Source organism: Mobula hypostoma, chromosome 17 (assembly GCF_963921235.1).
Source record: "Mobula hypostoma chromosome 17, sMobHyp1.1, whole genome shotgun sequence".
NCBI classification, from domain to species: Eukaryota; Metazoa; Chordata; class Chondrichthyes; order Myliobatiformes; family Myliobatidae; genus Mobula; species Mobula hypostoma.
In genome coordinates this window covers 13,287,156-13,309,734 of record NC_086113.1, presented here as the reverse complement: position 1 = coordinate 13,309,734, position 22,579 = coordinate 13,287,156, and the positions used below count along the sequence as shown (strand labels likewise).

The window sequence follows — 22,579 nt, the reverse complement described above, 5'->3', positions numbered from 1 at the left end:
GTCTTCCGGAACTATGCCAGAATCTATCGACTTTTGAAAGATCATCGCTAATGCCTCCGCAATCTCCACAGCTACTTCCTTCAGAACACGAGGGTGCATTTCATCTGGTCCAGGAGATTTATCTACCTTTAGACTATTCAGCTTCCTGAGTACTTTCTCTGTCGTAATTGTGACTGCGCACACTTCTCTTCCCTGCCACCCTTGAGTGTCCGGCAAACTGCTGATGTCTTCCTCAGTGAAGACTGATGCAAAATACTCATTCAGTTCCTCTGCCATCTCTTTATCTCCCATTACAATTTCTCCAGCGTCATTTTCTATCGGTCCTATACCTACTCTCACCTGTCTTTTACTCTTTATGTACTTGAAAAAGCTTTTAGTATCCTCTTTGATACTATTTGCTAGCTTCCTTTCATAGTTAATCTTTTCTCTCTTAATGATCTTCTTGGTTTCCTTTTGTAAGGTTTTAAAAACTTGCCAATCCTCTGTCTTCCCACTAATTTTTGCTTCCTTGTACGCCCTCTCTTTTGCTTTAACTTTGGCTTTGACTTCTCTTGTCAACCACGGTTGCATCCTTTTTCCACTCGAAAATTTCTTCTTGTTTGGAATATACCTGCCTTGCACCTTCCTCATTTCTCGCATAAACTCCAGCCACTGCTGCTCTGCTGTCTTTCCCACCAGTGTCCCTTTCCACTCAACTTTGGCCAGTTCCTCTCTCACACCACTGTAATTTACTTTACTCCACTGAAATACCGACACATCAGATTTTGGCTTCTCTTTTTCTAATTTCACAGTGAACTCAATCATGTTATGATCACTGCCTCCTGAGGGTTCCTTCACCTCAATCTCTCTAATCACCTCCGGTTCATTACACAATACCCAATCCAGTACAGCCGATCCCCTAGTGGGCTCAACAACAAGCTGTTCTAAAAAGCCACCTCGCAGACATTCTACAAATTCTCTCTCTTGAGATCCAGTGCTGACCTGATTTTCCCAATCTACTCACATGTTAAAATCCCCCACAATTATCATAACACAGCCCTTCTGACAAGCCTTTTCTATTTCCAGTTGTAATTTGTAGTCCACATCCCTGCAGCTGTTTGGAGGCCTATAAATAACTGCCATCAGGGTCCTTTTACCCCTGCAATTTCTTAGTTCAACCCATAAAGATTCTGCACCTTCCGATCCTATATCACCTCTTTCTAATGATTTAATATCATTTCTTACCAATAAAGCCACGCCTCCCCCTCTGCCTACCTTCCTATCCTTCCGATACACCGTGTATCCTTGGACGTTCAGCTCCCAGAGACATGCATCCTTTAGCCAGGTCTCAGTGATGGCCACAATATCATACCTGCCAATCTGTAGCTGTACGACAAGATCATCCACCTTATTCCTTATGCTGCGTGCATTTAAGTATAACACCTTAAGACCAGTATTTGATACTTTTCGCTTTGATTTCACTGCAACTCATCCCAATGGCTACAAACTTGCCCCATCACCTGCCTGTCTTTCCTGACATCTTTACTGCTCACTATCTTAGATTTATTTCTGTTTTCCCCTTCCTCCACTCTATCATTCTGGTTCCCATTCCCCCGCCAAATTAGTTTAAACCCTCCCTAACAGCTCTATTAAACTTTCCCGCCAGGATATCGGTCCCCTTCAGGTTCAGGTGTAACCTGTCCTTTTTGAAAAGGTCATACTTCCCCCAGAAGAGATCCCAATTATCCAAGAATCTGAAGCCCTGCCCCCTACACCAGTCTCTCAGCCACGCATTCATCTGCCTGATTAAGAAAATGCCGTACGCATTTAAAAAAAAAGCTTTAGTGATTAATCTGTCCAAAATAAGCTGGCTGCAAGCTATTCAGGCAGGTTTAAACATTGGAAAGAAAACCAGTAATTATTAACAAGTTGATGTATTTAGCCAAAGACTTGCTGGATCTGACTGGGCACAAATGCTAAATTGTGACAATGGTAAAATACCACAGATATTGGACAATTGAAATTAAACAAAGTGATAAAAATACTCCGAGGGTCAGGTAGCCTCTGTGATGAGAGAAACAAAAACAATCTTTCAACTCCCTTCAGATTCCAATGAAAGAATTAACTTTATTTTGCTCTCTGCAAAGCTGCCTGACGTAGTACGTATTTCAATTGTCTTTTGTCTCAGTTGGAACTTTGATGACTTGATGCCGTTGATGTGGAAGTGTACTTTACTTGTTGTAACAAAATGGAACCTGTATTGCTTTGCTAATAGTGTTTGTGCAATATTATGCTGACGGACCTTGAGTATATGACAAACTGCAGTAAGACAAGTGGATTCAGTCACTGGAAGAATGAACGTACACTAATAAAGCAGAATAACAAATTGCGCCCCGTCCTTGAACTTGAGCGGATAGATAACATTTCTGTATAAAGGAGTGACTACGCTGTTTGTTTTTAGCAAGCAAAAGTAAGTGCACTTATGATTGATCCACTCTGAATTAATTGTTGTTTGTTATAAGGTGTAGGAAAAAAGTGCTTGGCAAGTATTTCAATCGTTTTCTGTCTTTGTTGGAACTTTGATGATTTGGTGCGGTTGTTGTTCGTGGTATTAAAATCCAAATTTTTTTTTTCTTTTTTTTTATTAAAAGAGTTTTCTTACTACAACCTGAAAGGAAAGAACTGGGGTAAATGGACAGGTTTGTTCTTTCGCTGAAAATTCAGGTAATTTCTTACCAAGTAATTCCTGAAGAAACAATTGTGAAAATGGTATTATTCACTAATATTCCAAATTCATGTGCAACCGCTTACCAGTTAGAGCAGTAAAAAGGTGGAACCCAGCTGCTAAAAGTTCTGGAGCCTTGATGTCTTTTGTCGAACAACCCTCCCCATTTGAGCAGCTGTAGCCTAAAATTTGGAGTAGTTCCTTGACCTTTTCTGCTTGCGCTGAATCCAGATCCTGTAGGCCTGACAGAGTTGGTTGTTCTGCTGAAGAAAGCTCATCAAGCTGCAAGATATTGAACAAAAAAGAAAAAAAAAATACTTTACAAGCCAAATTATATGGGATGTACATCTGATTACCTACTGAACTGTAGAGGCATGTCTCTGTCAGTGTCATTTGGTTGCACATCAACAGATACAATCTGCTCCATAATTCAAGATTGTTACTGTCATTTGCCAGTATACAAGTGTAAAGGAGAATGAAATAATCGTTACTCCAGATCTGATGCAGCATTAAAAAAAACACCATGAGCATAAAGAACACAATAAATATAAGAACATAAGATTAGCTTATATACATAGACTGATTCTATTACATAAAGTGACTCTGGGCACAGGTGTATCTGTACATAAGGTGACTCTGAGAGGAATGACAACGTACAGGCAGTGGGCGGTGTAGTTTGGTGGGTTAATGAGTGGAGGTGTTGATCGGCTAGCAGGGGAGTAACTGTTTTTGAGGCTGGTGGTCCTGGCACAGATGCTGAATAGCCTCTTCCTTGCTCGCAGTAGGACAAACAGTCCATGAGCAGGATGGGTGGGATCCTTCCTGATACCACTGGCCTTTTCCCAGCACTTTTCTCTATGTACTGGTGTCCTTGATGGCAGGTAGGCTGGTTTCATGGTAAACTGGTAGCCACAGTTTACTGTGTGAGTGCTATGTGATTCCACAAACTGCCACTGTCTGAGCACAGCAGCTTAACTAATTATAATCAGCCAAATGCAGAGAAGGAAAGAGGAGGGCCTTTGCAGCATCTAACATTACAGGCTGACTTGAGCTGACCAGAGAAGTGACCGTGTTCATTGTCTGGAAGTGGTTTGGCCTCAACACCTTTCCACCTGCATGGACAATCTGAAGCCCCGGATCAAATAAGCACTCCACAACTCTCCTCATTCATGAGTTGAAGCTTTAGAGGCAAAAAGTAACAATCAAATTCATCAATGCCTTCAGTCTGCCTAACATTCATTCAATTTTCACTAGTGTACCAAAAGACATCTAGTTTCTATCCTCCCTCCAATTAATATGCCAACTGGTATGGGTGCTCGTTGGAGTGCACTACATGCCTGGTTGTATTCAATGACAGCCTCTTGTCCAACCAAATTCCAACCCGTGGAGTTCACAATGAATGCAGAAACAGCAGCAATGTCTCAAGAACACATACTGTACTGTGCAAAAGTCTGAGGCACATACATATAGCTAGGGTGCCTAAGAATTTTGCTCAGTACTGTAGTAACCTTATGTATTGCACTGTCCTGCCAAAAAACCCCCACAAATTTCATGACATATGTGAATAATGATAAACCTGATTCTGATATGGGTCTGTTTTGTGGACTGAGAGCTTGAAGGGGGTAAGGAGAGGGGAATCACGGTTGGGAAAAAGCGGAGGGAGCAGGAACCACCAGAGAGACATTCTGTAATGATCAATAAACCGATCGTTTGGAATCAAATGACCTTGTCTGGTGTCTCAGGAATGGGTGTGTCTGCACCCGAGTCAACACCCATCCCTGGCACTCCTTCCCTGCCACCTTTGATTCCACCAGATTTACAAAATTGCTCTCCGCTCCATGTTGACAAATACAGTACTGCGCAAAAGCCTTAGGAACCCTAGCTGTATACTATATATCTGCCTACGACTTTTGCGCAGTATGGTATCATTTACTATGGACCACCTTTCCAAGCACAACTAAAAATCCACCTCTCATTTATAGCTCAAAATAAAATTTCAAACATCTAAAGATTAACATTCTTTAAGAAGGCAAAGGAGCCTTAGACCCCACACCACCAGGTTCAGGAACAGTTATTACCCTACAACCATCAGGTTATTGAACCAGCGTGGATAACTTCACTGACCCCAACTCTGAACGGATTCCACAACTATGGACCCACTTTCAAGGACTCTACAACTCATGTTCTCAGTATTATTATTTTTTTTGCAAATTAATTGCACAATTAGTCTTCTTTTCCACGTTGGTTATACAAAATTATGAGGGGTATAGATAGGGTAAATGCAAGCAGGCTTTTTGCACTGAGGCTGGGTGAGACTAGAACTAAAGGTCATGGATTAAGGGTGAAAAGTGAAATGTTTAAGGGACACCTGAGGGTGAACCTCTTCACTCAGAGGGTGGTGAGAAAGTGTGGAACGAGTTGCCAGTGGAATTGGTGGATGTGGGATTGATTTCAAGACTTAAAGAGAAATTTGTTCAGGTACATGGATGGGAGTGGTATAGAGGGCTTTGGTCTGGGTACAGGTTGTGACGAGAATACACATAAAATTAAGATGTTTGCTGGCCTGGGTTAGCATCAGTGACATCAGCAAGTAGTCTGCCACCTGCCCTCAGGGGAAGGAGAAATAAGGAACAATGGAGCGGCGTCTGGAGATGTGTAATGAAGGAACAGGGGAGAGAGAGCTGTCTGGAGCGGCTCCCCCCTTTGAACCTTGAACTGTTTGAAGTGATGGACAGGCGATGCCCCAGCAGGGGGATAAAAAAGGACAGCTTTGCTAAGGCACACACACACGCCACCCGAGGTAACGAGACCCTGAAAGCGGTACACCTCTCACGAGTTGGTGAGAAGTATCGGACAACGCACAGGGTGGAAAGGTACGATCAGCGGGAACCCGGTGTGTGTCCGCCCTTGCCTGGGTGCCGGGTTCACTGCAGAGGATCGACTGCATCTGGAGGAGGGGTCACAGTCAGTGACCTCAGGTGACATCACCAAGGACCCGCCCAAAAGTTGCTTGTGAGCCATCTCGCCGGTCTGTGAGTGAAGCCGTTCTGAATGATCAGTTGTTCCTATTCTATCTCTCTCTTCCCCCACGTTGTCCATCGCCATGGCAACAATTACTGCGAACTGAACTACTAAACTGGACTGAACTTTGAGTCACTTTGAAATTTGGTCATTTACCCCTAGACAACCATAGAGCTTGATTGATGCTGTTATCTTAATTCTGTGCACATCTGTGTTTAGCATCGCTGAACTGTTGCATTTATTATCCTTTCGATTACTATGTTGCTTATTTCTTTAATAAAACTTTCTTAGTTCTAGTACTCCAGACTCCAACTGAGTGATCCATTTCTGCTGGTTTGGCAACCCAGTTACGGGGTACGTAACATAAGTGGGGTTCTCGTCCGGGATTTTGAACGCTAAATTTGGGACGGAGTAAATTGATTGGGTTAAAATTCCCGAAAGAAAGAAAAGACAAACAGCAGGTTGAGGAATTTATAAAGGCACCGACCTTGGAGGCATTAGAGGATGCCAGGAAATCGGAATTGGTAGCTGTGGCCAAACGGTTGAATCTTGCTAAGGTGAAGTCGACAATGAGGAGAGAGGAGATACACAGAGCTATTGTAGAGCACTATGTATCTAAAGGTGTGTTTCCCCAAGGTGAGCTGGGGGTGGTGTCTATTGAAAAACCTGCTGGAGACGCAGTATAGGTACAGCTTGAAAAACTGAGACTTGAGCACGAGTTCCGGGTACGGCAGTTAGAACACGAAGAGAAGCAGTTAGAAAGGCGGGAGAGAGAGAAAGAGGTAGAAAGGCAAGAGAGAGAAAGACAGTTGGAGAGAGAAGAGAGAGAGAGGAACAGACAGTTGGAGAGAGAGGAGAAACAGAGGGAAAGGGAATTTGAGCTAGAGAAGTTAAAGATAAAGGCCGAGCAGGGGCTCGTGCCGAACCAAGGTGGAGGGTTCCCGGTGACCCAGGAGGTTAGGCTGGTTCCCCCATTTGACGATACCGACGTGGATCGGTACTTTCTCCACTTCGAAAAAGTGGCTATAAGTCAGGACTGGCCGAGGGATAAGTGGGTTGTTTTACTTCAGGGTGTACTGAAAGGGGAAGCCCAAGAAGCTTACTCAGCTTTGTCCGCGGAAGATGCCCAGAGGTATGAGGTGGTGAAAGAGGCCATCCTCAGGATTTATGAGTTGGTCCCGGAGGCATACCAGCAGAGGTTCCGGAATGCGAGGAAGCAGTGGGACCGCACGTATTTGGAGTTTGCCCGTGAGATGCAGACATATTGTGAGCGTTGGTGCGCCTCGAAGGGGGTAGAGGGGGATTATGACAGACTGCTACAACTGATCTTGATTGAGCAGTTTAAAGGTTGTGTCCCTGAGGGTATGAGACCCTACCTCGATGAGAAAGAGGCAGCCACGTTAGCCGCAACTGCTAAGTTAGCGGATGAGTATGCGTTGACGCATAAAATGAAGTTTGCCCCGAGTAAAGGCTACCAGAAGGGTAGTCAGGACGGCGGGGAGAGTCCGCCGGAAAAGTCAGAAAGTAAGCCGGGGACTAGTGAAAAGGATAAGGTAGACCGGGAGCAGTCTAGTAGGAAGTCTCCTGGGGTCGTCTGTTATAATTGTGGAAAAGCCGGACACTTTGCGTCCAGGTGCTTTGCCCCAAGGAAGGAGACGGGGAAAGGAAAAGCGGAAATTTTGAATGGCTGTATCGAGCTGTTAAGCGAACCGCTAGGGAAGGACAGGTCTGAAAAAGTCCAGGAAGGGCGCGAGAGGTTTATCTCGGCCGGATTGGTGTCAGTGAAGGAGAGGTTAAAACCAGTTCCAGTGCGGATCTGGAGAGACACGGGAGCGTGTCAGTCACTAATACTGAAGAGTGTATTAGAGTTTAGCTCAGAGACCCAGACTGGGGAGGTAGAGGTCAAAGGTGTTGGGGAAGGGACAGAGTCAGTCCCTTTGCACCAGATACACTTACAGAGCAACCTGGTCTCTGGACTAGTCACGATCGGGGTGAGGTCCGAATTACCGATGAAAGACGTGGAAGTCTTCCTCGGTAATGACCTCGCCGGGGGAATCGTGTTCCCAGTCGTGAGATTGACAGGTCAGCCTGCCAGCATTGAGGCCCCGCCCATGGACTCACAGGTTCATCACGGGCCCGCGATAGTGAATTTAGCTGAAACGTTTCTGCCAACCTTGTATGAGACAAGAGGCAGTGAAGGAGCTGGGACAGACGTAGCAGTAGCCAGGAAAGAATTTGTGCAGACGCAGGAGCGAGACGAGGGGCTGATGGTTTTGGCAGAGACCGCTCTCTCTGACACAGCCTTGACAAGCTATTGTGCAGAGGAGGAAATGCTAAGGAAAAAAAGGGAAATCAAGTACAGTATCCGCAGATGAGGAGTGGGGGGTGGTGCAAAAGAGTTATGGGGATGAGGTTTTTAACATGGCCCACGAGGTACCCCCCGGTGGACATTTTGCGGTGCTGGAGGAAACAGTTGGTGGAATCATGAAAGAGATTTACCGGCTGCCCAGGGGGAAAAATATTATTGATCATGACCGACGCGAACTGAGACGGTCACCGGCTTTTGATATGCTAACAAACCTAGTCGGTGTTAGCGTGGAAATCAATGAAGCTAGGGGCCCCCTGATAAGAGGAAAAAAACATTTTGAAAAGATTAGTATGGGATCGATCAGATGGGAGAAGGCTATTGTTTTGGCCAGGTCTACTGATAAGGTCTCTCCCTTAATCCCCAAACAAAGCGAATCTTTAGAAGAAGTAATTAAACGACTCGCACCTGTGTGTTTGATTGTCCCGAGGCAATGCAAAGAACTGGGACGTTGGGTTATGTCTGTTACAATAGGGCAGCCTAGTAAAGAACACGCATATATAATGAGTAATTCAGTGACTAAAGGGCTGATGAACACAGAGGTGTGTATTGGCAATTTAATACGGCTGTCTGAAGCCAGTTTGATAGTGAACCTTGAAAAAAATGAATTCGGCCACACGAGGGTCACTTACCTGGGAATTGTGGTGACACAGGGGCAGCTGGCAGTGATGCAAGCTACAGTGCAGGCTATTGCTGACCTCCCAACCCCGACAGACAAGAGGGCCCTCAGAAGGCTCTTGGAGATGGTGGGGTACTGCAGGAAGTTTTGCAATAACTCTGCGGTCAATACCCGTCCCCCTCCTACTAAGCCCTTGCGAGAGAAAACTGAGTCGGAATGGGACGACCCTTGTTATTGTGGTCCGAGACAAAACCAAATGAGAGGTTACATTGGTCGCAATTCATCAGTGTTTTTGGCCACTATGAAGTTTGCTGAGTTGGAGCCTGGTCTAAGGGATTATTAATAACACGTGTAAAAGGAACAGAAAATGCGATGACTGTCTGTCAAGGTGTTGACAGCTTCAAACTCGCTGTGTTAGCCAAATAGCTGATAAAGATGTATATTTGTGTATGTATCAAATAATGTATTCATGTTTGTAATTTTTACCTCCCGGTAAAAATCCTTAAAGGGGGGAAGTGTGACGAGAATACACATAAAATTAAGATGTTTGCTGGCTTAGGTTAGCATCAGTGACATCAGCAAGTGGTCTGCCACCTGCCCTCAGGGGAAGGAGAGATAAGGAACAATGGAGCAGCGTCTGGAGATGTGTAATGAAGGAACGGGGGAGAGAGAGCTGTCTGGAGCGGCTCCCCCCTTTGAACCTTGAACTGTTTGAAGTGATGGACAGGCGATGCCCCAGCAGGGGGATAAAAAGGGACAGGTTCGCTAAGGCACACACACACGCCACCCGAGGTAACGAGACCCTGGAAGCGGTACACCTCTCACGAGTTGGTGAGAAGTATCGGACAACGCACAGGGTGGAAAGGTACGATCAGCGGGAACCCGGTGTGTGTCCACCCTTGCCTGGGTGCCGGGTTCACTGCAGAGGATCGACCGCATCTGGAGGAGGGGTCACAGTCGGTGACCTCAGGTGACATCACCAAGGACCCGCCCAAAAGCTGTTTGTGAGCCATCTCGCCGGTCTGTGGGTGAAGCAGTGTCTGAATGATCAGTTGTTCCTGTTCTATCTCTCTCTTCCCCCACGTTGTCCATCGCCATGGCAACAATTACTGCGAACTGAACTACTAAACTGGACTGAACTTTGAGTCACTTTGAAATTTGGTCATTTACCCCTAGACAACCATAGAGCTTGATTGATGCTGTTATCTTAATTCTGTGCACATCTGTGTTTAGCATCGCTGAACTGTTGCATTTATTATCCTTTCGATTACTATGTTGCTTATTTCTTTAATAAAACTTTCTTAGTTCTAGTACTCCAGACTCCAACTGAGTGATCCATTTCTGCTGGTTTGGCAACCCAGTTACGGGGTACGTAACAAGGTCAATGGGACAAGGCACAATAGTCCTATAGTGCTCTATGACTATGACTGTATGAATGGGTTGGGATACAGTGACAAAAATCACTTCATTACTGTCAATGGAAAGCATCCGCCAAAATTATTAAATGCTCACTTGCTCATGGTCCAGTTATGTAGAGGCACATTCTCCTGTATCAAGCCCATTTCAGACATTACATAGTATGACAACTTTACACTAAAGAACACTTTAAGCAAAACCTACTTACAGTGTTTTCAAGAAAATAAATCACCTCTTCGTGATACAAGAATTCACAACAAAGTCTAAACAGCTGTTGTCTGTTTTCCTCGTTAAGTTCAAGGAATGGCTGGAACTGTTGATTTGCCTCTTCAATTGCTGTGAAATATTGAAAGATATGAATGTTAACTATTACTCTGTCTTCGTTAACCCATCTTGCAGTTACAACATGCACTTAATTCACAAATGCTTTTCAATCAGAATTGCAATGAGCTTGTTTTATCATTTTTAAACACATTGTAATGAATCAAAATCAGAACCAGGTTTAATATCACACATGGTGAACTTTGTGAAAAACAACAAATATCATGACATATGTCAGTGATACTAGATCTGATTCAGATTCAATAAAATGCACTTAAAATGGCTTAGCAAGTTCATTGCAACTCAGACAGAAGTATTATACTTGGACCCACATATCGTCTGTGCAGTCACATTACTGACTACAATTTAGGGGGCTAGCTGCTGTTTGAAGAACTATAAAGTTGTATAATGTTATCAACTCCATGTCTCTGAACTCCTCCACATTTCAATGTGCTGGCAAAGAGGTCAGAGACATGGAGATGATAGCATTATAAAACTTCCAAATTTACTTTGAACTTTGAGATGTTGGCATGTTTGACTTGCCACTCTGCTTCTGGACTCAGCTGCAAACAGTGGCAGAACATTGCTGTAACTAAAGAGATGGGTACAGTTGTCAAAAGATCACTGGACTTCCCAGGGCTCGAGCTTCAAGATGCATCAGCCAAAGTTTGGAGACAGAGGGGCACATCTCTAGCTCCTCCTCTTCAGGATCAAGGGAGAGGATGCTGGTGGAAGCGGTGGACACTGTGCTCTGGCTATAGCCCTCAAGGGGTGTCGTGCCAGCCATCTAAAGAGCAGACAGAACCTTCTCATTGCTCACTTTCAAACTTCATACAAGGATGCAAGTGGTTTGAAAACTAGCAGAAAATGCAATGCAGAACAAAACTTGTTTTCATAAAACAAGCTTGACCTCTAGTAATTCGAGATAATAGAACACACTATACTTTGTATCAATTGAAAAAAAATATGATAGGCATCTTCTTTAAAATGACTAATGCTTGATACTAATCAAGGGGCTGATAAATTTCAGTTTAAGAATATAACGTTACTGAACTCCTTCCAACCCATCCAGCTTTTCCTCAATTAACCTTGTAGAAAGTCCAAAGTTCAAAGTAAATTTAATATCAAAGTGCATATATGTCGTCATATACTACCCTAGGATTAATTTTCTTGTGGGCATTCACAGTAAATATAAAGAAACACAATAGAATCGATGAAAAGCAACACACAAAGATGGACAAAGAACCAATGAGCAAAAGACAACAAATTGTGCAAATACGAAAAGAAAACAAAATCATAATAATAAGTAAACAAGTAATAAATAATATTGGGACTGTGAGTTATAGAGAACTTGAAAGGAAGTAATACTTGATTCAGCATTTATTTTATCTGTTTTAAAACTAATTTAAGACTCACTATTTTGCAGCCCGTCAGCTGGAGTAGTTTACTGACTGAATTAAAAGACCATAATACATAGGAGCCAAATTAGGCCAATCAGCCCACCTAGTCTGCTCCGCATTCCATCATGGCTGATTTATTACAGTATCTCTCTCAACTCCATTCTCCTGCCTTCTCCCCATAACCTTTGACACCCTGACTAATCAAGAACATATTAACCTTTACATTAAATACACTCAATGACTTGGCCTCCATGGCTACCCTTGGCAATGAATTCCAGATTTAGTATCCCCTGGCTAAAGAAATTCCTCCTCATCTCTGTTCTAAATGGTGTCCCTCTAGTCTGAGGCTGTGTCGTCTGGTCCTAGACTCACCAACTATAGGAAACATCTTCCCACATCAGCTCTAAACAGATCTTTCAATATCTGATAGGCATCAATGAGATATCCCCTCATTCTTCTAAACTCCAGCAAGTACAGGCCCACAGCCATCATATGCTCCTCATACATTAACACTTTCATTTCCAGAATCATTCTTGTGAACATCCTCAGGAACCTCTTCAATGACAGCACAACCTTTCTGAGATAAGGGGTCCAAAACTGTTCACAATACTCACTAAGTTCTTCTGCAGCCTCCCTGCTTCCTCAACACTATCTGCTCCTGCACCGATCTTTGTATTGTCTGTAAACCTGGCCACAAAGCCATCAATCCTATCATCCAAATCACATTAACATATAATGTGAAAAGAAGCAATCCCAATGCCCACTAGTCACTGGCAGCCAACCAGAAAAAGCCCTGTTTATTCCCACTCTTTGCCTCCTGCAAGTCAGCCAATCTTCTATTCAGGCTAGTATCTTTCCTGTAATACCAAGAGGTTTTATCTTGTTAAGCAGCCTCATTTGCAGCACCTTGTTGAAGTCCTTCTGAAAATCCAAATGAACAACATCCACTGACTCTCCTTTGTCTATCTTTCCCATTATTTCCTCAAAAACTCCCAGATTTGTCAGGCGAGATTTCCCCTTTAGGAAACCATGCAGACTTTGGCCTATCTTATCATGTACCCAGAGTACTTCAAGTACCCCAAAACCTCATCCTTAACAATGGACCCCAACATCTTCCCAACCACTGAAGTTAAGTCAGGCTAACTGGCCTAAATTTCCTTTCTTAAAAAGTGGAGTGACATTTGAAATTACTGATTACTAATGTCTCCACAATCTCTTCAACTAACTCTTTCAGAAAAGTACATATTTGTTGTTGATTCTCACTTTGTAGTATGCTTAATAATCTCTTTTTGAGATAATTGGGTCAAGCCAACAGATAAGGCTTAACCTCTGTCAAAAATATTGAAGCTGGTATGTTAATGGCACAGAACAGAATTCCCCAGTTATCCAGAATCTTATATTTTTGAAATATTAGGTACATTCATTTAAACTGTGTTGTGACTGGTGTCCTAGTAAAGCATGTAACTAGTATAATGGAGAACACTTTAAACTAAAGGTGTGTGTGTGTGTGTGTGTGTGTGTGTGTGTGTGTGTGTGTGTGTGTGTGTGTGTGTGTGGTGTGTGTGCGTGTGCGTGTGGTGTGTGCGTGTGTGTGGTGTGTGCGTGTGTGTGGTGTGTGCGTGTGTGTGCGTGTGTGCGCGTGTGTGTGGTGTGTGCGTGTGCGTGTGTGTGTGTGTGTGTGGGGTGGGGGTTAGTGTTCAAATGGCAGCAAGAACAATAGATCAAAATTTCTAGATCAGCCACAGAGGATAGTGCAAATGTGAATGGGAGAACATAGAAGCAAGTGCGCAGTAGAGATTAGAACTGCATAAGTAACAATTATATAAATTTAATATAAATTATTAATATATATGGTTCCTGAAGGTTGTTATAGCCAGGGGCAGTAGTGGGGATAAGTTCCCACTAAGGAGGGGAGGAGAAGATGGCGGCGCGACGCAGCGCACGCAGCCTCTCCGGTGAATGATAACGTATTTGTAAGTAGGATGCCGTGCACAATTCTGATTTGATGGAGACAGACGTGAGAAGCACGGAGGAACATCTGGAGAAACTTCTGAAATGCCTGGTTCGCTGCCGCTGCTACTGTGCGATCGAGAATCTCCAGAGGGGAAGGCCCCAATTCTCGGCTTTGCCTGTTGCTGGCTGGGGTCGAAGCGCTCGGCAGAGATGGTGCTTGGTGTCGGAGGGCTGGTCGGAGGCTCGAAGTTTTTGGACCGTCTCAGAGTCGGCTGTGGTCGGGTGCTTCCAGGATGCTGCATCAGCAAGTTTGCGGCGCTGGAAGCTCATGGCAGGGAGTTTTCTTCCTTCTACCGTCTGCGTGAGATAATGGGATTTTCGAGGGACTTGGAGACCTTTTTTTTTACCATGCCCGTGGTCTGTTCTCTATCAAACTACGGTATTGCTTGCACGGTTGTAACTATATGTTATAATTATGCGGTTTTTGTTAGTTTTTCAGTCTTGGTCTGTCTTGTGTTTCTGTGATATCACACTGGAAGAACATTGTATTATTTCTTAATGCATGCATTACTAAATGACAATAAAAGAGGACTGTATGTCCTCATAATCTAATCTAATCAAGAACCTATCATTAGGCCAAGCAGCATCTCTAGGAAAAGGTGCAGTCGACGTTTCAGGCCAAGACCCTTCATCAGGACTAACTGAAGGAAGAGTGAGTAAGGAATTTGAAAGTTGGAGGGGGAGGGGAAGATCCAAAATGATAGGAGAAGACAGGAGGGGGAGGGATGGAGCCAAGAGCTGGACAGGTGATTGGCAAAAGGGATACGAGAGGATCATGGGACAGGAGGTCCGGGAAGAAAGACAAGGAGGTGGGGGGGGACCCAGAGGATGGGCAAGGGGTATATTCAGAGGAACAGAGGGAGAAAAAGGAGAGTGAGAGAAGGAATGTGTGTAAAAAAATAAGTAACAGATGGGGTACGAGGGGGAGGTGGGGCATTAGCGGAAGTTAGAGAAGTCGATGTTCATGCCATCAGGTTGGAGGCTACCCAGACGGAATATAAGGCGTTCACCAGCAACTTTTATGTGTGTTGCTTGAATTTCCAGCATCTGCAGAATTCCTGTTGTTTTAAGAACCTATCAATCTCTGCTTTAAATATACACAAGGACTTGGCTCCACAGTTATCAGTGAATTCTGCAGATTCATTGCCCTTGGGCTAAAGAAATTCCTCCTTCTCTCTGCACTAAACGGACACCCCTCTATTCTGAGGTTGTGCCCTCTGGTCCTAGACTCCCCCACTGCAGGAAACAATCCTCTCCATGTACACTCCATCTAGGCCTTTCAATATTCAATAGGTTTTAATGAGATCCCCCTATCATTCTCCTAAACCCCAGTGAGTACTGGCCGAGAGCCATCAAACGCTCCTCATACGTTCACCCTTTCATTCCTGGGATCAGTCTCGTGAACCTTCTCTGGACCCTCTCCAAGGCCAGCACATCTTTTCCTAGATAAAGGAGCCATGTGGGTGCTGTGGTAGCACAGTGGTTAGCACCACGTTATTATGGCTTGGGGTGTTGGGAGTCTGGTGTTCAATTCTGGCGTCCCCTATAAGGAGTCTCTGTACATCCTCCCCATGGAGTGCGTAGTTTTCTCCAGGATATCCAGTTTCCTTCCACAAGTCCAACAACGTACCAGGTAGGTTAAATCGGGGTTGCTGGGGCAGTGCAGCTCAAAGGGCTAGAAGAGCCTGACCTGTGCCCTATTACTTGACAAAATAAATAAAACTGTGAAAAATATTCAAGTGCGGTCTGACCTATGTCTTATAAAGCCACAGCATTACATCCTTGCTTTTATCAGCTATTTCTAAAAGCTGAGAAGAAAGTTACTCCAATTGAGAGAGATTCAATGATAAAGATGGACCATGTTTGGTTTACAAAAAAAAAATCAAAAAATAGAACGTACAATGTGACAAGTTCTTCTGTAAGGAAGAGGTAGCTTTGGTATCTGTGAGATCCCGGAAAAGTGAGAATGGGCAATTAGTAACAATGTATCAGGAAATGGAAGATAACTTGAACATACACTTTAGCCCATAAGACCTAGGAGCAGAATTAGGCCATTCAGCCCTTCGACCTTGCTCTGCCATTCTACCATGGCTGATCCCAGATCCTACTCAACCCCATACACCTGCCTTCTCACTGTATTATTTGATGCCCTGACTGATATGGGAACTATCAACTTCCACCTTAAATATATCCACAGACTTGATCTCCACCACATTCTATGGCAGAGCATCGCACAGATTCACTACTCCCTGGCCAAAAAAATTCCTCCTTACCTGTGTTCTAAAAGGTCACCCCTCAATTTTGAGGCTGTTCCCTCTAGTTCTGGATACCCCCACCATAGGAAACATCCTCTCCACATCCACCCTATATAGTTGTTTCAACATTTGGTTGGTTTCAATAGGATCCCCACGCATTCTTCTAAATTCCAGTGACTACAGGCCCACAGCTGCCAAATGCTCCTCATATGTTAACCCCTTTGTTCCCAGAATCATCTTTGTGAACCTTCTCTGAACTCCCTCCAATGGCAACACATCCTTACTGAGATATGGCGCACAAAACTGTTGACAATATTCTATATGCGGCTTGACCAGTGCCTTATAAAGGCTCAGTACATCTCCTAACTTTTATATTCTGTTCCCCTTGATATAAATGCCAACATTGCATTTGCCTTCTTTACCATAGACTCAGTGTGCAAATTAACCTTCTGGGAGTTTTGCATGGGGACTTCTATCTCCCTGTGCACCTCTGATGTTTGAACCTTCTCCCCATTTTGATAATAGTCTGCACTATTGTTCCTTTTACCAAAATGAACTATCATACATTTCCCAACATTGTATTCCATCTGCCACTTTTTTGCACAATCTTCCAATGTGTCTAAGTCCTACAGCAATCACATTTCTTCCTCAGCACTACCCACCCCTCCACTTATCTTTGTTATCACCCACAAACTTTGCCTCAAAGCCATCAATTCCATTATCCAAAAGTAGCAGTTGCAACATTGATCTCTCGGAAACACCACTAGTCACTGGCAGCCAACCAGAACAGACCCCCTTTATTCCCACTCGCTGCCTCCTGCCTGTCAGCCATTCTCTATCCATACCAAAATCTTTCCTGTAATGCCATGGGATTTTATCTTGTTAAGCAGCCTCATGTGTGGCACCTTATCAAATGCCTTCTAAAAATCCAAGTAAATGACATCCACTACTTCTCCTTTATCCACCCTGCTTGTTACTTCCTTGAAGAACTAACAGATTTGTCAGGCAAGATTTCCCTTTAAAGAGACCACACTGACTTTGACTTAGTTTATCATGTCTCCAAGTACCCCGAAACCTTATCTTTAAGAATAGACTCCAGCAATTTCCCAACCACTGAGGTTAGACTAACTGGCCTATAATTTCCTTTCTTTTGCTTCCTTCTTTCTTAAAGAGTGGAGTGACATTTGCAATCTTCCAGTCCTCCAGGACCATGCCAGAATCAAGTGATTCTTGAAAGACCATGAACAATGCACCTGTTATCTCTTCAGCAACCTCTCTCAGAACTCTGGGATATAGTCCATCTGGTCCAGGTGACTTATCCACGCTAAGACCTTTCAACTTGCCTAGCACTTTTTCCTTTGTAATAGCAATGGCACTCACTCCTGCTCACTCACGGACCTTGGCACACTGCTAGTGTCTTCCACAATGAAAACAAATGAAAAGTACCCATTAAGTTCATCTGCCATTTCTTTGTCCCTATTACTACCTCACCAGCATCATTTTCCAGTGGTAAAATATCAACTCTCACCTCCCTTTTACTCTTTATATAACTGAAAATACTTTTGATATCCTGCTTTATATTATTGGCTAGTTTGCCCTCATATTTCATCTTTTCCCTTCTTATAGTTTTTTAGTTGCCTTTTGTTGGATTTTAAATGCTTTCCAACTTCCCACTCACTTTTGCTACCTTACACGCCCTTTCCTTGACTTTTATGCAGCCCTTAACATCGCCTGTCAGCCACGGTTGCCTATCCCTTCCATTTGAGAACTACTTCTTCTGTGGGACACATCTATCCTGCACCTTGTGCGCTATACCCAGAAACTTCAGCCATCTCTGTTCTGCCGCCATCCCCAGATCAATCTTCATGGTGGAGGACACTGCAAAGATGGGCTACTTTCAAATAGGAGAGTAAAACTTGTGAGCATCCCTTTTTTGATGGACACAACATTATAAGAACTCATCAGACAGTCACCAGGACACAGTGACTTCTATCCAAGAGTTTTAAAGGAAAGCTGCAGAGGATAGTAGAAGTATTTCCAAAACTCACCAAGTTCTGAAAGAGTCCTACTCTTCCTTCCCAAGTTGATATGCACACTTCCTTCTGCATTGTGCTCGATTTGCCAAGTCTTTCCCATTAACCGGACCCTTCTGCAGGTACTTTGTGTTTCCTCGTATCTTTTTAATCTGTCTTTATATTATTGAATTTGGCCACAGTACACTCACTTCTCCACCCAACTCACCAATACAGATTCATTGCAGCCACCCACTAGACACATGTGCCACCCTCAGTATAACCCATTCATCCTGACTCTCACATGTATTGGCTTCATTTCAAAACTATGTCAATAACTCTTGATTTTCTTTTTAAACACACAACTCAAGGCAGATCTTCTTTTAATTGCATTTACAAAGAAATCTACAAATAGTTTTTCATTTAGATGATTCTGTAAATATGTGATCTGTTCTTCAAAATTGATTATATAGTCATACTTTACTAATCCCGGGGAAATTGGTTTTCGTTACAGTTGCTCCAAAAATAATAAATAGTAATAGAACCATAAATAGTTAAATAGTAATATGTAAATTATGCCAGTAAATTATGAAATAAGTCCAGGACCAGCCTATTGTATACAGTATCGTATATAATTCTTCAGAAAAATCAGCTGATAATTTGCATCGATAATCATTTTAGTATGGTTAATCTAAATGAAGAATAATTAAAATTTAAATTAACCTATTTAATTTATATTTAACAATAAATTAAATTAATTTAAATAATGGTATTTTCAGAATGGTTAATTTAAATGAAGTATGAAAGGGTAGATTTGGGATCAAATTGTTATAGTTCCATACTAGATTTCAGTTTTATTTTGTGTGCTAGGCCAAAACAATATGATTAAAATGCTATAACAGCAACCTCTAGGAAAGCTTTACTACCTTGTGAGTTGCCAAAATAATGTTACATGTTGTCATGACCATTGGGGCAGAGACAGTACAACTTCAATAAGAATAACCCACAGTAAGTCACGTTCAAGGACTCTTCATCTCATGTTCTCAATATTTATTGCTTATTTATTTAGTATTATTATTATTTCTTTTGGTATTTGCACAGTTTGTTGAACTTTGCAGATTGGTTGTTTGTTTGTCCTGTTGGTGCGGTCTTTCATTGATTCTATTATGGTTATTGGATTTACCCAGTATATCCACAAGAAAAGAATCTCAGGCGTGTATATGGTGACATGTACATATATACTTTGATAATAAATTTACTTTGAACTTTGAGTGAGGCATATTAAAATTAGAAAAGGGAGAAGAAACAAAAAGGTGTCAATTTTATCTGGATTATACGTAAGTGAACTGACAACAAAGACCTTAGAGATTGCTTTTATATTTAATGAAGTGATTCCATACCTAAATGCACATTTAAATAATGATATTTATTGCTTGCAGTTTGGCCTACTTTATTTTTGAAAGTGCTTATCTCTGTCACAGGACTTGTGTGTGGATTTCACCTTGTGTCCTTGCTGCTGGCAATTTGTCTTCAAATTCTATATTTTCAAATTATGTGCTGGATGCTTGCAGACTAAAAATCAAATTACTATTTGTATAAATAGCAAAGGTGAAGAGACCAAGTGAAATGCCGACAGGGGAAATAGGCCAAATATAAGCATGATGTAAAACAGGAACCACTTTCCTTTCGCACGTTTGCCAACACTAAAAGAATGACCAGACTAAATGTTGTGGGGAAAAAAAATTGAGCAGTTACTGAGGCCAAGTATTGAGAATGACAAAGTGTAGATTGACAAAGAGGGAGAATGAACTGGCCACTAGGAATGTAATAGCTGGCGTAATGCTTTTCAGCACCAGTGACCAGGGTTCAATTCCCGCCAACGTCAGCAAGAAATTTGTACGTTCTCCCGTGAGTGTCTGGGTTTCCTCTGGGTGCTCCAGTTTCCTCCCACATTCCAAAGACGTATTAGGATTAGTAAGTTGTGGGCATGCTATATTGATGCTGGAAGCATGGTGACGTTGCTGTTCCAACTCATTCCTCAGAGTGGACAATGCAGAACAGCAAAGGCAGAGATGCAGCCATAAGTTACCATGACTTCTGCCACGGAAGATTAATCAATTCATTAAGGGCAAGAAGAAGTTTGCAAATGTTACCATTGACTATACGGCCTATTCAGTTACCTGGTTTTAAAATGATTAGTGAAGTTTCACCGGGGACGTCCATGTTGAGTGCAGACTGCTTGCTTTTCTGGGCTCCATCAACGCAGCTTAAAGGGTTTGCACCACCTCCTGTATTTCTATCCAGAAGGGCCTTATCAAATCCTCCATGCTTATCTGCGAGCAGGCACAACTCTGGCATGAAAACAAAACGTTAAAAAATGGTTAACAGTTCAATCAGCAGCATGTTACAATATTAATCTTACAACAACCAATTTTACATAACAGCATGTTACAGGCCCTCTCGCCCAGGATGTTGTGCCAACGTTTTAATCTACTTTAAGATCAATTAGTGCACTGATTGTGGTAGTGGATTCCGCCCAGTACATCACGGGTAGTCCTTCCCAACATTGAGTCTATCTACATGAAACTCTGTCGTGGGAAAGCAGCATCTATCATCACAGATCCTTGAATAATGGGAAATAACTACACTTATTTGCTCCATCATTGAAATGTTCCCACAACCAATGATCTGACTTTAAGGACTCTTTATCTCATTATTTATTGCTATTTATTTATATTTGCATTTGCACAGTTTGTTGTCTTGTGCACTCTGGTTGATCTTTCATCGATCCTGTTAAAGCTACTATTCTATAGTTTTGCTGAGTGTGCCCAGAAGAAAATGAATCTCCTGGGTCAGACAATTCCTGAAGGGTCTCGGACCAAACAGTCGAATGTTCACTCTTTTCCATAGATGTTGCCTGACCTGCTGAGTTCCTCCAGCATTTTGTGTGTGTTGCTCTGACACTCCGACTGTATACTCCTCCAAACATCTTAAAGTTAGGACCCTTCATAGTAGCCATTTCTGCACTGAGAAAATGTTTGTCTACTCTATCTATTCCTCTTATCATCTTGTATATTATATTAATAGTATAAACTGAATGTAAACAGCTAAAATATTGTGTTTTTATGAATAAGCCTCCAAATCCTTTGTTTATTTTTTTATTGAGATACAGCGTGGAACTGGCCCTTCGCCCAGCAACCCCCATTTTAACTGTAGCCTAATCACAGGACAATTTAACCCTCGCCTAATCACAGGACAATTTAACCCTCGCCTAATCACAGGACAATTTAACCCTCATCTAATCACAGGACAATTTAACCCTCGCCTAATCACAGGACAATTTAACCCTCGCCTAATCACAGGACAGTTTAACCCTCGTCTAATCACAGGATAATTTAACCGTACCCTAATCACAGGACAATTTAACCCTCGCCTAATCGCAGGACAATTTAACCCTCGCCTAATCGCAGGACAATTTAACCCTCGCCTAATCGCAGGACAATTTAACCCTCGTCTAATCACAAGACAATTTAACCCTCGCCTAATCACAGGACAATTTAACCGTAGCCTAATCACAGGAGAATTTAACCGTAGCCTAATCACAGGACAGTTTACAATGAACAACTAACCTACCAACCGGTACGTCTTTGGACTGTGGAAGGAAACCGGAGCACCTGGAGAAAACTCACATGCTTTTTGGGGAGAACGTACAAGCAGACAGCTCTGCACTGAAATATAGTCAAAGATACAAATGTAAAGGACTTTTAACTCATCCTCAATGTTGTTATACATTCCAATTCATCTGTTAATCTGCTGATGTAGGGGCTATAAATTGCAATTTATTGCATACAAGTTTAATAAATTACATTTTGGGCGGTGGGGTGGAGATACGGATGGAGGTGTAAGGAGATCCTTTCCTCCACTAGCCTGCAGGTCACCTTTGGGTTAGGTGTAGCACCTGCTTATTCCCCGATCAGGGTCACGTGAAGCCGTGGGAGCAGGTGGTGGATGGACGTATGAACAGCAGGTGCTGGTTATGTGACCACTGACGCCAGGAAGAGTATTGATAATGGCTGGGGTCACCTGTCTTGTAAAGGCACTGCCCAGAAGAAAGCAATGGCAAACCACTTTTGCAGAAAAGATCGCCAAGAACAATCATAGTCATGGATAGAGAGAGGAAGACCGCAAACGCCCATGTCATACAACACCATGAGTTGTGTCTTTATAAAATTTATTTATAACTATAAAATTCTGTGTCATGTAAATTAGCTGAGACCATGCTCAGCCATTCACAGATCCCATTATTGTCCTGTGTTCAGTATTTATACATTTGGTTTTTAATTTTCTCCAGCAATCACAGACTTCTGAAGAGGAGATTTCCAAAGATTCACTGCCCTCAAATAGCCAGTGTTTTGGAAGAATTTAAATGGCTTTGCCAATTGCTTTCAAATGA

At 42.8% G+C, this 22,579-nt stretch overlaps 1 protein-coding gene across 2 annotated transcripts in view; it reads right to left on the bottom strand.

Moving 5' to 3' along the window:
• The window catches only part of gsdmeb (gasdermin Eb), a 53,278-nt gene that overhangs the window by 6,292 nt on the left and 24,407 nt on the right, over positions 1 to 22,579 (bottom strand). For both annotated transcript variants that reach the window (XM_063069300.1, XM_063069301.1), the window contains exons 6-8: positions 20,307 to 20,477; positions 10,334 to 10,461; positions 2,791 to 2,986 (exon numbers count right to left, since the gene is read on the bottom strand). In XM_063069300.1, the coding sequence (XP_062925370.1) occupies positions 2,791 to 2,986; positions 10,334 to 10,461; positions 20,307 to 20,477 (495 nt within the window). The remainder of the gene's footprint in view (positions 1 to 2,790; positions 2,987 to 10,333; positions 10,462 to 20,306; positions 20,478 to 22,579) is intronic.